The sequence below is a fragment of the Candoia aspera genome, chromosome 11 (genome assembly GCF_035149785.1).
Source record: "Candoia aspera isolate rCanAsp1 chromosome 11, rCanAsp1.hap2, whole genome shotgun sequence".
Lineage (NCBI taxonomy): Eukaryota > Metazoa > Chordata > Lepidosauria > Squamata > Boidae > Candoia > Candoia aspera.
In genome coordinates, this window is record NC_086163.1 from 17,326,197 (window position 1) to 17,343,246 (window position 17,050).

The window sequence follows — 17,050 nt, forward strand, 5'->3', positions numbered from 1 at the left end:
GTGTTCCAGGCTAAGTAGTTTTAAGTACCGCCTAAAGTTTAGTGTAAAGGTTCCTGCAAACTTTACGATGGATGTGTCTGCATTGGATAAAAGTGATACATGAAAAGAATTGAAAATATTATTCTAGTATTACAGCGGTACTTAAGAATCAGTATTCTGGTATCACATACATATTATGGGATTGACCCCTGAAGGTATTCTGAATGCACACAGACTTAATTATTTCCGTGTGGAACACCATGGATCCTCTTCTGCTTTGGAGGTTCTCTCCAAGATTTAGGATCTGGGGTTTAAATATATTTAGCATCCAGGGTTCTAAATCACATTAGGAGCCTCCATACTTAGAGACACAAATATTAGACAATTTTCTTAGGAATGGCTGGAACTCTGTTACTGATCCATTAACATCCAGTACTTTTTTTCAAAGTGTAAAGGTAGAAGTGATTAACTGTAGGCTTGATGGTCCAATCAACTTCAAGGAAGTAAATCATTTTCAGAAGTTAATGTAGCTTCAGATCAAGTGTGTTGGAAGCATTTCATTTGAATTTTTTTTCCCTTTTAGATTTCACTTAATAGGTTAAGAAGATTTTTAAAAATCAGTCTTTCTCTATAAGTTTGGAAGGTCCAGACTTCACTAAGTTTATCTACAGATGGGGAAATAGAATTGTTTTGGCCAGAGATTATCATCTGAAATTTGGTGGCCCCTTAAGCACCTCTAACCAAAATAATGTAGGGTATAGCTTTGAGACCCATGTTGCATTTGATTGAGCAAACATATTTATAAAACACTATGCCTAGTTCTGGCCAACTAGCATTATAGAGATAGTGCAGTTTCATAGAGGGCTTTTCCATTACAAATATGCAATGCAGTCATTTTTGATAGCCCATTCTTGCCTAGCATGATTTGGCAGTTTTTCTTGTCCTTTGCTTTGGCTGTCAGTGTCCTGTCCATCCAATGTCTTTTGTTTGAATCAAAGAGCCAGTAAAGATGTAATGCTGCCTGTCCCATCACAGTTGTTAAGGAACTAAATTCATTCCCTATTCACATTAAGTTCCCTATGAGAGGTAAAGCTTCTTAGTCTTCACTTTACTGGTGAACACCAGTAGAGATATCAGTTAGCACTATCTAAAGCTGGGGTGGTGATGGTAATGGTCTCTTCGAATTATCTTGGAAGATTTGGGAAGAACCAAAGCCTTTTAATCTTTCTGAGTGGGACAGATAGCATTATGATTGCGCTGACATCAAAAGCATGTGAAGAACATTCTCAGAGTTAGAAAATGTGATGCCTTGCTCATAGTTGGGACTAGTGTTATGTTAAAATGTAGAACATAAAATATTATGAAGCATCCCTTAACCATGAGCGTAATCAACAAGTGCTTTAACGTATAAGTGTTTGAATGTATAAGCGCTTGAATGTATTCCTGCGTCCCCCAGTGTAATCTGAATTGGTACCCTACAAGCCAACTGTTTTTACTTTCATCCCCTGCTCCTTCCTCCTAAGATTGGAAAGGAACTGAGGGATAGTTGAAGCTGATGGTTAAGTTAGTCTCTGCTGGTCTGGCAGTCTAGAAGGAGCCCTTCAGATCTGGCAACTCTGTGAGCTGTGGGGAACTATTGGTGGCCATGAAGAAAGAACATTGCCCCCTCCAGAGAAGGGACCAGGATAATTTATATATTATTATGCCTAGCTAGTCTTAATCACAAGCAATAAACAGGATAGATCAAATCTCTTTCTGAACATACACTCCCTCAAGTTATTATTCTGCCCTTAGGGACAAAGCTTATTTTTTTAAATATGCTGTTTTAATAGAGCCATGCAAATCTCCATTTACCCATCAGCTATGATTTTAACTCGCCATTCAGTTTATGTCCCTCCTATCCATTCTTGTTGGAAACAAGGAGATTTGAGTCAAGGAGCTATAATGAATAAGGAGTCCCTCACTGCTTCTCTGGTTCAGGTTATACCTCTTAATTGCTGCTAATATATTCCTTTAGGTGACTCTTGGGGCATTTGGCCAAGAAGAAGAAATTATATCTAATCCCTTGTCTCCAAGTGCAATTAAAGACATCATCTACAACAAGTGTAATTTGCAGGACGAGAGAGAAGCTGTTCTTCAACAGGAACTTGTCATTCATATTGGCTGGATCATCTCCAACTCCCCTGAGTTATTTAACGGCATGCTGAAGATACGTGTGGGGTTAGTAAATCACTCTTTTAACCTGTTTTCGGTTATGTCTGTGAATCCTTATATCCCATGTGCACAAATTGAGATGCCAGGGCTGCATGTGTCTCCTGGAAGGCTTGGGAGAACCTCCTTCAAGTGTTACCACCAAGTGTTAAATATTAGTAGAACAGTAGTAGAAGATTTACAGGGACACGGTGGCTCTGCGGGTTAAACTGCTGAGCTTGCCGATCGGAAGGTCGGCGGTTCGAATCCGCGTGACGGGGTGAGCTCCCGTTGCTGGTCCCAGCTGCTGCCAACCTAGCAGTTCGAAAACATGCAAATGTGAGTGGATTAATAGGTACCGCTTCGGCGGGCAGGTTACGGTGTTTCCTTTAGTCATGCTGGCCGCATGACCATGGAAGTGTCTACGGACAAATGCCGGCTCTTCGGCTTTGAAACGGAGATGAGCACCGCCCCCTAGAGTTGGACACGACTGGACTTAATGCCAAGGGAAACCTTTACCTTTACCTAGTAGAAGATTTAATATATGGATAGTCATGGTCCTAACTGCTTTTAATTCATTTCACAATTAGTTTTTGCCTTGATCTCTCCTACTTTTTTATCTCGTCTCCCCTACTTTTCCCAGCCCCTGACATCCCACCAAAAGGCCAAGTAACTGCTGCAACACATCTCAATACATACCTCCTCTTTAGAATAACTGTTTTCAAGGACATCCTTACAGACAGTTGATCAGCAGATTAATCTGTTAACATTCACTGCAGATTTTGGAAGCTTGCTTTGTGCCTCCGTTTGTGGAATTCCCCAGGAAGCATCTTCTGGAGGCCAATCTGCTTCAGCCAGCTTTATTGGTCAGAGCTAACTTTTCAGAAATACATCCTACTGTATACAGAATTACAACTTCACTTCCAGAGGAAGTTTAATTGGATGATGGCCCTCTTTGTTACAGAAGGTCCTTTTTCCGTTTTCTATGGGACTGTTGTTTTTGTTCTCCATCATAAGCCCTACCTAGAGCCCACCGATAAAAGTAAATCCATCAACCATCCAGTTCCATACTGATAAAGCTCAACTTCATCTGCCAGACCATTTTCCCCCCTCCTTCCCTTAGTCATCAGATGTTCCTTGGGGCAAATCCTGTGTAAGTTACGCTCCCATCTACTGTTGTGCTTGTACTGTTTTTCCAGCAGCATTTTAAATAGTTAAGCTGTCCTAGGATGTTGAAAATGCAATAGAAGGCAGTATATTTTAAATAAGGTACCTGGGGCCCGAACCTATTTTTTTCGAACTGCTGAAAGCTAGCTGACACCTGAGGATCATGTATCATCTCTTTATACCTGCATTCATATTAGTTGCCATAATAGCTGCAATTAATAACGGGATGTTCCATTTCATGCAGAGGCTGTAATTCGCAATTCATTTAAGGCACTGTGAATGCTTCCCTTTTGGTTTCAGTAGGAACCAGTCAGTTGCATGATTTGTAGATTGCAATTTTACTCCTTCAGCTTCTCAGGGTTAAGGCTTGGTGTATCTGACAACTACAACTGTGCTACCATTTCGGCATGCAAGTCAGAGGTGATGAGTATGGCTATTCTAAAGGGCACGCAGCGCATGGTGTGAACACCTCAGTTACAGCTTTAGAGGTGGTTTTTATGAGACTGTAAACAAACCTTTAAAATGAAGTTTGTTTTTTTTAAGCTTTACAATGCTATGCGTTCTAGCTGTTCCTGCTTTATAGTTAACTTACCTTCCCACACTAAATTTAAATTGGCTTCCATGTACCTCTTGTGACTTTTTTCCTTGAAATTCTTTAAGCCTTGATACTGTACAGTCAATTTATGCCTACCTTTCTCCATAAATAATCTTACCCCTGAACACCATTTTCATTATTTGTTCTAGACAAAAAATACCAACCTTTCCATTTAAGTTGGATATAAATAACTATGAATTAACCTATATGAGTAAAATGGGATACAAGACATTCCTATTTCTAATTTAAACACATCTTTTAAATCTTTGTAACATGAACATATTCCTTCAATGCTTTTGTTTTATTAGGTTTCTCTATTGCTAAAAATAGTGTGCCTTTTCTGAAGATAGCCAAGAGTATTTTTGCTTGGTCATAACTAGTTCTTTATTCACTATTAAATCTCATGGTGTACTAATGACAATACTGAGCTTCAAATATTTCTGCCCTATTCTGAAACAGGATTGTTATAATTCATATTAATCAATGACGATGTCCCAGATGAGTCAGGGCTGAAATTACAACTACACCATAGATGTTTTGATTTCTTAGAGGGAGAAGCAGTAAATCAGTGCCTGAAAGAGTTATTTTCCATTACTTGACCCTGAATAGTTGTTTGAAAGTGTTAGTAGTGAAAATGATTTCAGTCATGCTGGTTGGACAAGGAGGAATTTGGAGACTTCTCCGTGCTTCCTTTTTCATACCACAGGTAATTTCACTGTCTAGTAAGAAGAACAGATCTCCTTTGGTGTATGTGTACACACACACACACACACACACACACACGGGTTAAAGAAGAAAAAAGTGAGATTTGATAAATCAGATGAATAGTAATCAGGTCCATGGAGCTTTATATCCTGATAAATAGGCTTCAAGACTCCTTTCCAACAAAAGCAACAAATGGCTTTGTGGCAACTTAAAGACCAGGAAATTTATTACCCAATAAGCTTTTATGGACTAGCATCCATCAGGGTATGAAATATTAGCTTTTTCTTCTGTCATCACGGCTTACTTTCTTCCCCTGTGCCCAAGCACACACAAGCCGTAATATTTTTCTTTAAAGTGGTTATTTCTGCAATGATCCAATACACCCCTTTCTCTGGAAATGGCTTCCTTGCCCCTGAAGACAGGAGGAGTTAGCTCTTTCTGAAAGAGCTTTTACCTGTCTATTAAGTGAGCTTTCTCCTCCTCCGCATGTCATTTAATTGCTGTTAAGAGATAAACTTTTTCCTTTTGCAAGCTACTTCACTGCTGTTAGATATCAAATGCTTGCTTGGGTGTTAATGAGGAAAGGGTTGCAGTAGGGGCATGCAAATTGCTCCATTGACAGGAGGAATATGCCTTGTGTCATGTCACTTCATCCATTTTCATACTTGACAGCTTGTTAATGGGGCTCTTGAAAAGTCTGTTACTAGCTTGGGGTGCATTGTTTTAAAGGGATTACCTAAATATGTGGGTAAAACATCAGTCTTTGTCTTCAAACTTAAACTCTGAACATAAATGGATTAGTTACCTTTGGTGTTGATTTTTAGCTGTCATTCTCCCTTATCTTGAAACAAGATGAGCATCACTCCTCAGTGGTTGGTGGTTTTATTTCCCACCTTTTCCACCTTGCATATTTTATAACATCTTCGATAAACAAAATTCCTGTGTAATAACTGGAAAAGAAGCCAGCTGCCCCTAATTAAGATTAGGAACTGTCTCCAGGCACAGTGTACCCTTAATTGCTTTTTAAGATTATGCACACATTATTGCAAAATAATTTGGAGATATTAAAGAGTCTATGATACCATCCCCTTATTAAAATAAATAGGCTTGAGTCATGCCTGGATGAATGAACATGAGGAGAGTCCTGTTAGATCAGATCAAAGACCACCATAGACTAGCTTTCAGTTCCCACAGTGGGTAGCCAACTGCCAGTAAAAAGCCCCAAGACAAAGATATAAGAAGAATCTCCAGAGAAGTAGGTGATATGCTTAATTAATGAGATTATATTGTATTCCCAAATTGAATTTGGTTGTTTTAACTTTTATGATCTGGTCTTGAACTGTAATATAATGTTCATTCATCTGTTTGAAGAGCCTCCTGTTCCTGTTTCTTACCATACAGTGTTCAGAAGCCTTCTGCCCCTGTTACTAGTTGAAAGATGTAGTTATCATGACTAGTAACCATGAGGAACCTTATTCTGCATGAATTAATCTAACCTCCCTTTAAAATAATCCAGAGATTGGTATATCTTGTAGCAACATTTCATATCCTTGAATCTCCCATCTTTCAGCTTCTTTGGATGTTACCTCATCCCTCAGCACTGGGGTGGGGGAAAATGGGATGAATACATTTTAATGTTTAAATATTTTAAGTGATAAAAACAAGCTGAAAGAATCAGCAAGTCAGATAGAATTGCAGCCTTCATTAAGTCACCTCCCACTTTAAACTCTGTGTTTTTTTCATGTTTTGTTATCTGTACGTTAGATTTTTCTCCTTGTTCCAGGACATATGGTATTCTGGATTGAAAATGATTAGGGTTTTTTTGGTGGGTGTGGGGAGAGGGGGAATCTCGTTACTTATTTGCATTCTACCCTTCATGCTGAAATGCATCCAGATCTGAAATGCATCCATAACTGCCAACCAAAAGTATCCTACCTTGACCCTGTCAGTCAGTTTGGGGCATGTGATGTCCTCAAGGCTTCCATATGTGTCATTTTTCATTATCTCAGGAGAAAGCCTCTGTCTCTGCCAACCAGAGTATCTGCATCTGTCCAAATCATTCAGGCTGTTCTCCCCCGCCCCCAAGATGTGATCCTGTATTTTTGCATCAGCAGAACTCAACTTGGGCGAGGAGAAGAATTTTAAAAAATGTAATTAAGGATTAGAGTGATTTCCTTTGTCTCCTCATTGCCTCCCTCTCTTTGTAATCTCCCTTAATTTCTACTACCACAGAGTCTACCAGTTGGCCTTTGACAGGAGGGAGACTGAAGGCTGGTGCTGGTGCCTCTTGCATAAATTCCCTCCACTGAGTGCCTTGATAGATGGTCAGACCGAAATGAGGCATTCTAGGGGTTGTCCACAAATTGTAGCCATTGATACATGTAGGCCTCTCTTCCATCACCACCCCACACCCCCATGTGTTTTGTCTCCATTGTTATGTTGAATTTATTCCTTCCCATTGTGTTCAAGAGAGAGAAAAAAAAACAGGTTTTGTTGTTTCTTTGTTTTTTTAGGGATTCAGTCAATCCCCACTGCTAGAGACAGAGAAAAGGAGATACGCATGTGGGGGGGGGGATGAAGGAGAGAACTATATATTCTGCAGTGACCTTGTCATAACTGGGTATTTTGCATGTGACTGAAAACTTTAATAAACAGTTGATAATGATGTCCCCCCCTCTCCATTTCTCACCTGAAATTGACCCTCAGGGAAATTAATATTATTTTAAAGCAGGGGAGTTTAGGGGACAGATAGGAATCTACAAATAGATCCTCGGTGACTCATGCTAAATAGACACAGGTTTATGATGGGCAGCCTTAACCCTGTACTGTTAAACAGGATGAACAAGGTTTGAAAGAAAAATCAAGAAAGGGTTTGAAGGGAAAGAACCCAAGGATTTGCTACTGGCTTTGGAAACAAATTCTGAGGCTGAGCAGATATTCTGAGGAGCCTTTTCTCTGAATTCTGTGTTTAGCTCCCTAGCTTCTCCAACTACTATTTTAAAACTCACTTCAGGAGGTGGATTGAAGGGTTCGAGAATAAAATAGATCCTACAAACTTGATGTCTGCCTACTCTGGGTTTAAGCCAGTTTTTCCCAAGCCAAATGTTCCTTAGAGGAATTGGATGACAACCCCATAATTCCCACTCAGAATGGACATGATGAAGGTAAAATTGGACAGTAGTTCCAATTGCCTATAGTTAAGGACATAACCATGCACTGCAATACATACATTGTTTAGTATATGGTGGTGGGTAATTTGTTAACAAGGTCCTAATAGCTCCTTCACTGGTATTGTTTGCCTGTTAAGAAATTCTTGGCTGCAGGAAGCACAAACAGGGTAAGGCAGTGGTGGATAGATTACCTAGACCAGCGTTTCTCAACCTTGGCAACTTTCAGATATGTGGACTTCAACTCCCAGAATTCCCTGGCTGGAGAATTCTGGGAGTTGAAGTCCACACATCTGAAAGTTGTCAAGGTTGAGAAACACTGACCTAGACTAAGCTATTTGAACTGTCCAAACTACTTCTGCCCAAGTGGTTGACCTGTTGCCTTGGCCCCAGCACACCTAATGAAATGTCTAACTGTAGTTGTCTCTGGAGAAATAGGACTTATTGCATATAAATGGCATTTCTTTCATTTAACAAGCAGAAGAAAAACCAAATTATGCTATCAATCAATCAGTCAATCAATCTCCAAATCAGTCAATCTGGGCTATTCCCAAAAAAACATAGTAGGATCAGACCTGATTAGTACTTAAGTGCAAGATTTCATTAGGAAATCCCAGAGCTTTTGGCTTGACTGGAAAATTGAAAAAAAAATTCCAGAAGAAGCAGGTTCATAATGGTGCCAAGAAGCATAAATGTTTCCATAACATCACCAACAGTGTCTCTTCCCCCAATCTCTCTCTGTCTGTCAAATATTCTGTTCAAGCTAATGAATCAGTAAGCAATTTGAATAACCACGTTAAGCAGTCCTGCCTAAGAACTGTGCTAAGGCTGGCTGGCTGACCATATTTCATGCTGTCTAGCCATTATAATCTACATGGACCTTGCTGAGGACTTAATTGTGTCTTGGGGCGCAAGAGTATCTGTTTGGGAGTTCTTCTGTAAAGAACAGGCTGGTTATATAGAACCACATTTTAAATACATGTTTCTAAAATCTATGTACTTTTTGACCCAATGTTGCCTACAACCCAATAAACTCTGGTGGATGCTGCAGTAGTTGGTTTATCACATTAAAATAATTGGACTTCCTTCTTTACCTGTAAGCTGAGCATCTATCCTTTCACAGCCATGTGTAGCTAGTCTTAGAACTCAGGGATATCAGTAGGTGTAATTTGCAGGGTGCCTCTTCATATCTGTTGTTGAAGAACATGAGTAGAAAAGTTCCCATTCGTATCTAGGCCGATCACTTCTCAACCGGATAGAACTTTGATGGGATACCACATTTTTCTTCATAGCTTCTTTTAGATTAAGATGACATCACTTGGGAAAAAATTCTCACATATCACCATTTAAACATATTGTATTGTCTTTATCCACACATGACATCATTTAACACTTATTATATATGCTGCTTCTGTTCTAAATAGTCTTTTCCTGTCTGTAGGAACAAGTTTCCTATTGGATTGGCCATACTTTGGTAATCTTGGTAATCTTTGGTAATCTGAGAAAAATATCTCAAGAAATTAAGCAGCTCAAGTTTTCACTACCATTGCATCTAGACAGAAAGGTTGATAAGGATGGTTATAGTTTGAACACTGAGGCTGTTGATGTTTTAATACCTTTGCCTTTGGTTTATTGGCATGGCTGAGGGTGATTTCCTGTTTCTAAATAATTCACTGATGTTTTCATTTTTCAGATGGATTGTGCATGCTATGAAATATGAGCTGAAAATCCGTGCAGGGGAGATGCCCCCTATGGATTTATACCAGCTGTCACCCAGTGAAGTGAAGCAGCTTCTTCTGGATATCCTTCATCCTCAACAGCAAGGGAGGTAAGGCTACCTTTTTCTGTGTACATCTCACAGTGGCATCCACATTGATGGACTGCACAAACTGTGTATCTCTGGGTTGTTGTTTTCCTTCTTGCAAACTATTCTTTTTTCCTCCCATCTTCTGAACAAATTGATTTTGAAGCTGAAAAAGTAGAGGTAGGCACAGATTAGCATTTTTCCACTCTCCATCCATACACAGGTGTTTGCTTTATCATCAGCTCTTGTTACTTCTGTTGGCAGCTCCATCACCTAGCATTAGGATTTGCTTGCCTAATTTGACACCAGGAAGGGAGCCAGCATAAGCCAATACCAGGTCATTCAGAAATACCGTTCTGCCAACACAGGGCTTATCTTCTGATTTTTGAGCTCTGTCATCAGTAAATCACTTCTCTCCTCTCTTCCCAGTGGATCCTAAACTGTTTCTAGAATCATTACAGGCTTATCTGTGCTGTTCACGTGCCACAAACTCACTCCTTGGAAACTGAGAACAATACTGACGCTGTTAATGCTAAGATGTAGTTTTGCAGTTAGTATATGACATTTTGAAGGAGAAAAACAAAAGGATGTTCTCAGATTTAGATTCCTCTGCTGAATTTAAGTATTGACTGAATATTACTTGTCTTTGCTTGGAAGGGCTGCTTATCTAGAACTGGGGACTTTTTTTTAAGGTCCCTTGGGGCACAGAGGACAAGCCAGAACATGGAGTGCAACCCACAGGATACATGGGAAAGGCTAATGTTCATTTCAGACATAGTTGATCCGGAGTCTTCATACTGCTCACCAGTCATAAGATCTGATCTGCATATTCTTACTCACTTCTGCACCGGTGGTCTCTGAAGTTTAGACATATCTGGATTTGTATCCAATGTTAATGCAAGGAGAATTAACTTCCCAGGAGGGATTCTTTTCCTGAAGATCAGAGAACCCTCATTTATAATGTGAAAGATGGAGTAGAGGATTGCTGAAGGAGCACATCTTGTTCCTCTGATGGAAGATCCTGTCACCAATTCTGAACTATTCTCGCCTGCTCCACCTGTTTCCTGTTCCACATTCTTGTCTTTTTGCCTGGTTATACATTTCCCCATCTGTGATTTGGTACTGTGAATGGAATTAGCAGTTAGTATATGCTTTGCTATATACTAAAATCAGAAAATGGATTTCTCAAGTATGTCTTTGCACTGGTGCACTGTGTTTCTTCTGTTTTAAGATTGTGAATTTGAAACCGCCAGAAAGGTGAGGTTGAACTTTTGCAAAAGTAACTTTTATCAACGGGGGTTATTTTAAAGTGTAGCTAACATTTTTGGCATCTACTTTTGTTCCTTCTTAAAGCAACATCTTCTGTTACAAACTTGACTCTGGTGTTTGTAGAAAGTGTTACTTTTAAAATAACTGAACATTTGGCATATAAAATTCACTGCCAAATACATTTATGAATATAAATGCATGTCTAATATCAAAACCTGTTTTCCCCCCCAAAAAGGGCAGTGCTTAATTTTCTTTTTGCAACCAGCTTTGTTATTATTGATAAAACTATGTGTTTTTTTCTGCTAAGAAAGGTGAGAAACTGGTAAATGTCACACTTCTTTTTCTCTCAGTCACTTCTACTTAGGAAGATGGAATTCTTGAGCAAAACAGTCTAAGCCTTTATTGATCCTAGAGCTGGGGTTTCTTTCTGTCAGGGTAGCACCCAGTGATTCTGTTGCAGCAAAAACAGTGTGCATGACAGCTAATCCAGAATAGCTTCTGCCCTATTTTTTTTTTAAAGAAACAACATTTATAATGTCATAGGACTCTGTTTTTTTTATGACAGCGTTTTCTCACATCATCACCTTTATCTCCAGGCCTGTAATATACCTCAATTACAGTAAGTTCATTTAAAATGAAGAAATCACTTTTCATTCTTTGCTCCCCATAAGCCTGGCAGAGTACATTTAGTTCTTGTTTTTATGATTTCTAGCCATGGTTGGTACCAGACTGAGCAATGAAGAATCTCTATCCTTCCTTTCCCATTATTCCTCATCTCCTCTTGCCATATTTTGCATGTATTGTACTTACATGGTGTGGGGGACAAATAATGCTCTAGCCTTACGTCTATGATTCTGAAGTGCGTATATTAGACAGAGCAAGCAAACTAAAAACTGCCTGATGACCCTGGAAGGGAAGGAGACGGATAACCAAAAACAGGTTGTTGACTTTTCTGTAGTGTGAAGGGAGTCAGTATATGGGTACAATAAAGGTCATAGTTTATGTTAGATGGTGCTAGTATCAGTAGAAAGGGCAGGCTTGGAGCCTTGTTAGATAAGCAGAATGTAAAGATGCTGAGTCAGCCCACAGTAAGGTCACCCATGTCTGTATCAGATTCTACATTCCTGCTGTAAAAGTCATGTTACAATTTACATTGCTTTTGTAAGTCCTATCTATCATTTCAGAGGGTATATAACCTGTAACCTTGTGGGCTTTGGGTCTCTTCTGCATTCCTTTGGTGAGAAGGCTCCTGATCACTGTAGTTGTGCATGCCAATAAAATATACTTTCTTGCATCTATTTGCAAACACTTTGGTTCCTTATTTGGGTGGGCATTTTTCCCACAACAATGGATTATTGTCTGTAAGAATCCTAAAGCCATGTACCAGAGATTGGTGCAAAAGACAGAACTGGAAGAATTGTAACCCCAGGAACTGGTCTTGACTCCAGATTTGGAGATCTCCAGATCTCTAGTCTTTCCCTATTGGGGGCAGGGGGCGTGGAGCCATTTTGTTGCTCCCATTGTTAATCAGTTCAAAGTTAATCATCCTTGTGGATCTGCTTCAAATCACACAAAAGGCTACCTAGTAGTTCTAGGTTCATGGTCAGTTCACCCTTGCTGAACAGAATTTCAGATGGAAGACTTTTCCGGCCTTCCTTGGAGATGTAGATTTAACGTGGAACCTTTTGCAAGCAAAACATTTGTTCTGTCACTGAATTAAGGTCTTTCCATTCTACATTTTATGTCTTCTTAGGTTCCAAAGTATGATACATTTTAACCATGCTTTGGATACTTTTTAAAAAAATTCTCCTTAGTTTAAATACACTATTTTGGGTTGCTCTGTTTATGCGGAAGCATTTATGAATACAATGAAACCTTGTTTTACCGGACCTGAGTACAACAGACTTTAACGTGATATTTACGTCAATTTACATCATTGCCTTAACCACACATTTAAATTATTTAAAATGATGCAAATTCTGTCCTTTGCTCAAATTCTACCTTTTTTATGCAAAAGACATAAATCCTCACAATTTTATATTCTCTAATTCAGTAGAATTCCTGAATAGCAGATATATATTTTTCCCAATTGGTTTTTTAAAATGAAATTTCATCATGTACATTCACTAAACAAAACTTGTGACAGTAATTTCCTAAATAAATTATTTTTCTAGGGCTGAAAGGGCAATGGCAACTAAGATTAAGTGCAGTTAAAAGCTATGCTTTAATTTTTCTGGCTTGACAAGAGTGTGAAAATAGAAAAGACTAGGATAACTTTTCTCCATGAAAAGCATTGACTTCATTCATCAGATTAACTTTCAGTTGTGACCCAAAGAGATTAATTTTGTTCCATTGCCTTTGTTCTCCCAGTTAAAGCAGTTCATTGTATTAAAAGTCTTTATGCCTTTCAGTAAATACTATGTCTGCTAAAACTGAGCATTTTGTATTAATTTTGGGGGGATAGTTTTACACCCATCTACAGCCTCAATAGCTCAGGAGGCTTACAAAAATGCAATTAAAACAGCAGAAGTACAGTTAAAACAAACCTTTAAATGTTATCAAAACAATATAATATAAAACAATTGGAATGTTAAAACAGCTAGAACAATAAATTTGTTGTTTATTTGTTTAGTCGCTTCCGACTCTTCGTGACTTCATGGACCAGCCCACGCCAGAGCTTCCTGTCGGTCGTCAACACCCCCAGCTCCCCCAGGGACGAGTCCGTCACCTCTAGAATATCATCCATCCATCTTGCCCTTGGTCGGCCCCTCTTCCTTTTGCCCTCCACTCTCCCTAGCATCAGCATCTTCTCCAGGGTGTCCTGTCTTCTCATTGTGTGGCCAAAGTATTTCAGTTTTGCCTTTAATATCATTCCCTCAAGTGAGCAGTCTGGCTTTATTTCCTGGAGTATGGACTGGTTTGATCTTCTTGCAGTCCAAGGCACTCTCAGAATTTTCCTCCAACACCACAGTTCAAAAGCATCGATCTTCCTTCGCTCAGCCTTCCTTATGGTCCAGCTCTCGCAGCCATATGTTACTACGGGGAACACCATTGCTTTAACTATGCAGACCTTTGTTGTCAGTGTGATGTCTCTGCTCTTGACTATTTTATCGAGATTGGTCATTGCTCTTCTCCCAAGGATTAAGCGTCTTCTGATTTCCTGACTGCAGGCAGCATCTGCAGTAATCTTTGCACCTAGAAATACAAAGTCTTTCACTGCTTCTACATTTTCTCCATCTGTTTGCCAGTTATCAATCAAGCTGGTTGCCATAATCTTGGGTTTTTTGAGGTTTAGCTGCAAGCCAGCTTTTGCACTTTCTTCTTTCACCTTCATCATAAGGCTCCTCAGTTCCTCTTCGCTTTCAGCCATCAAAGTGGTATCATCTGCATATCTGAGATTGTTAATGTTTCTTCCAGCGATTTTAACTCCAGCCTTGGATTCCTCAAGCCCAGCATGTCGCATGATGTGTTCTGCATACAAGTTGAATAGGTAGGGTGAGAGTATACAGCCCTGCCGTACTCCTTTCCCAATCTTAAACCAGTCCGTTGTTCCGTGGTCTGTTCTTACTGTTGCTACTTGGTTGTTATACAGATTCTTCAGGAGGCATACAAGATGACTTGGTATCCCCATACCACTAAGAGCTTGCCACAATTTGTTATGGTCCACACAGTCCAAGGCTTTAGAATAGTCAATAATAGATGTTTTTCTGAAACTCCCTGGCTTTTTCCATTATCCAGCGGATATTGGCAATTTGGTCCCTAGTTCCTCTGCCTTTTCTAAACCCAGCTTGTACATCTGGCAATTCTCGCTCCATGAATTGCTGAAGTCTACCTTGCAGGATCTTGAGCATTACCTTACTGGCATGTGAAATGAGTGCCACTGTTCGATAGTTTGAGCATTCTTTAGTGTTTCCCTTTTTTGGTATGGGGATGTAAGTTGATTTTTTCCAGTCTGATGGCCATTCTTGTGTTTTCCAAATTTGCTGGCATATAGCATGCATTACCTTGACAGCATCATCTCGCAAGATTTTGAACAGTTCAGCTGGGATGCCGTCATCTCCTGCTGCCTTGTTATTAGCAATGCTTCTTAAGGCCCATTCAACCTCACTCTTCAGGATGTCTGGCTCTAGCTCACTGACCACACCGTCAAAGCTATCCCCGATATTGTTATCCTTCCCATACAGGTCTTCTGCATATTCTTGCCACCTTTTCTTGATCTCTTCTTCTTCTCTTAGGTCCTTGCCATCTTTGTTTTTGATCATGCCCATTTTTGCCTGGAATTTACCTCCAATGTTTCTAATTTTCTGGAAGAGGTCTCTTGTCCTTCCTATTCTATTGTCTTCTTCCACTTCCGTGCATTGCTTGCTTAAAAATAATTCCTTATCTCTTCTGGCTATTCTCTGGAATTTTGCATTTAATTGGGCATATCTCCCCCTATCACTGTTGCCTTTTGCTTTCCTTCTTTCTTGGGCTACTTCTAGTGTCTCAGCAGACAGCCATTTTGCCTTCTTGGTTTTCTCTTTCTTTGGGATGTATTTTGTTGCCGCCTCCTGAACAATGTTGCAAACTTCTGTCCATAGTTCTTCCGGGACCCTATCTACTAAGTTCAGTCCCTTAAATCAATTCTTCACCTCCACTGCATATTCCTTAGGAATATTAGTGAGCTCATATCTAGCTGATCTGTGGGTCTTCCCTAATCTCTTTTGTCTGATCCTAAATTGTGCAATAAGAAGTTTGTGATCTGAACTACAGTCAGTTCCAGGTCTTGTTTTTACCGACTATAGATGTCCGCCACCTTTGGCTGCAAAGGATGTAGTCAATCTGATTTTGTTGTTGTCCATCTGGTGAAGTCCATGTATAAAGGCGTCTCTTAGGTTGTTGGAGTAGGGACGCGGTGGCGCTGCGGGTTAAACCGCTGAGCTGTCGATCGGAAGGTCGGCGGTTCGAAACCGCGCGGCGGGGTGAGCTCCCGTTGTTAATCCCAGCTCCTGCTCACCTAGCAGTTCGAAAACATGCAAATGTGAGTAGATCAATAGGTACCGCTTCGGCGGGAAGGTAACGGCGTTCCGAGTCGTCATGCTGGCCACATGACCCGGAAGTGTCTATGACAACGCCGGCTCCAAGGCTTAGAAATGGAGATGAGCACCGCCCCCTAGAGTCGGATTCGACTGGACTTTACGTCAAGGGAAACCTTTACCTTTACCTTTACTAGGTTGTTGGAAGAGAGTGTTTGTTATGCAGAGTGAGTTGTCTTGGCAAAATTCTATCAGCCTATGTCCTGCTTCGTTTCGTTCTCCCAGGCCATGCTTACCTGTAATTCGAGGTGTCATTTGACTGCCCACCTTAGCATTCCAGTCTCCCATGATGAAAATAACATCTCTTTTAGGCGTGTTGTCCAGTAGGTGCTGCAGATCCTCATAGAACTGCTCTACTTCAGCTTCTTCAGCATCTGTGGTTGGGGCGTATATTTGGATCACTGTGATGTTAGATGGCTTGCCCTGAATTCGAATTGAGATCATTCTATCGTTTTTTGGATTGTATCCAAGCACTGCTTTAGCCACTTTACTATTAATTAGGAAGGCTACTCCATTTCTTCTGTGGTCCTCTTGTCCGCAGTAGTAGATCTGGTGGTCATTTGATGTGAAGTGGCCCATTCCAGTCCATTTCAGTTCACTGATGCCCAGAATGTCTATCTTTAATCTTGACATCTCACCAATAACCACATCCAATTTGTCCTGGCTCATAGATCTTACATTCCAGGTTCCAATGGTGTGTTGATCCTTAGAACATCGGATTCACCGTTCACCACCAGCACCGTTGGCCACTAGCCGTCCTTTCGGCTTTGAGCTAGCTGCGTCATCACGTCTGGGGCTAGTTGAACTCATCCTCTGTTCCTCCCCAGTAGCATTTTGACCATCTTCCGACATGGGGGTCTCATCTTCCAATGGTATACCGACATATCTCTGGTTGTACTGATCCATTTAGTTTTCAAGGCAAGAATACTGGGGTGGGTTGCCCTTACCTTCCCCAGGGATCGCATTTAGTCTGACCTCTCTGTCATGACCTTCCCGTCTTGGGTGGCCCTTCACAGTTTAGCTCATGGCATCATTGAGGTGCTCAAGCTCCAGCACCACGACAAGGTAATGATCCTTTGCTGAAGAGAACAATAAATAG

The 17,050-nt window shown here is 40.3% G+C and overlaps 1 protein-coding gene across 3 annotated transcripts in view; it reads left to right on the forward strand.

The window, feature by feature from the left end:
- PHKB (phosphorylase kinase regulatory subunit beta) overlaps positions 1-17,050 on the forward strand; it is a 100,495-nt gene that overhangs the window by 78,922 nt on the left and 4,523 nt on the right. For all 3 annotated transcript variants that reach the window (XM_063312900.1, XM_063312899.1, XM_063312901.1), the window contains 2 exons: positions 1,997-2,199; positions 9,497-9,631. In XM_063312900.1, coding sequence (XP_063168970.1) covers positions 1,997-2,199; positions 9,497-9,631 — 338 coding nt within the window. The remainder of the gene's footprint in view (positions 1-1,996; positions 2,200-9,496; positions 9,632-17,050) is intronic.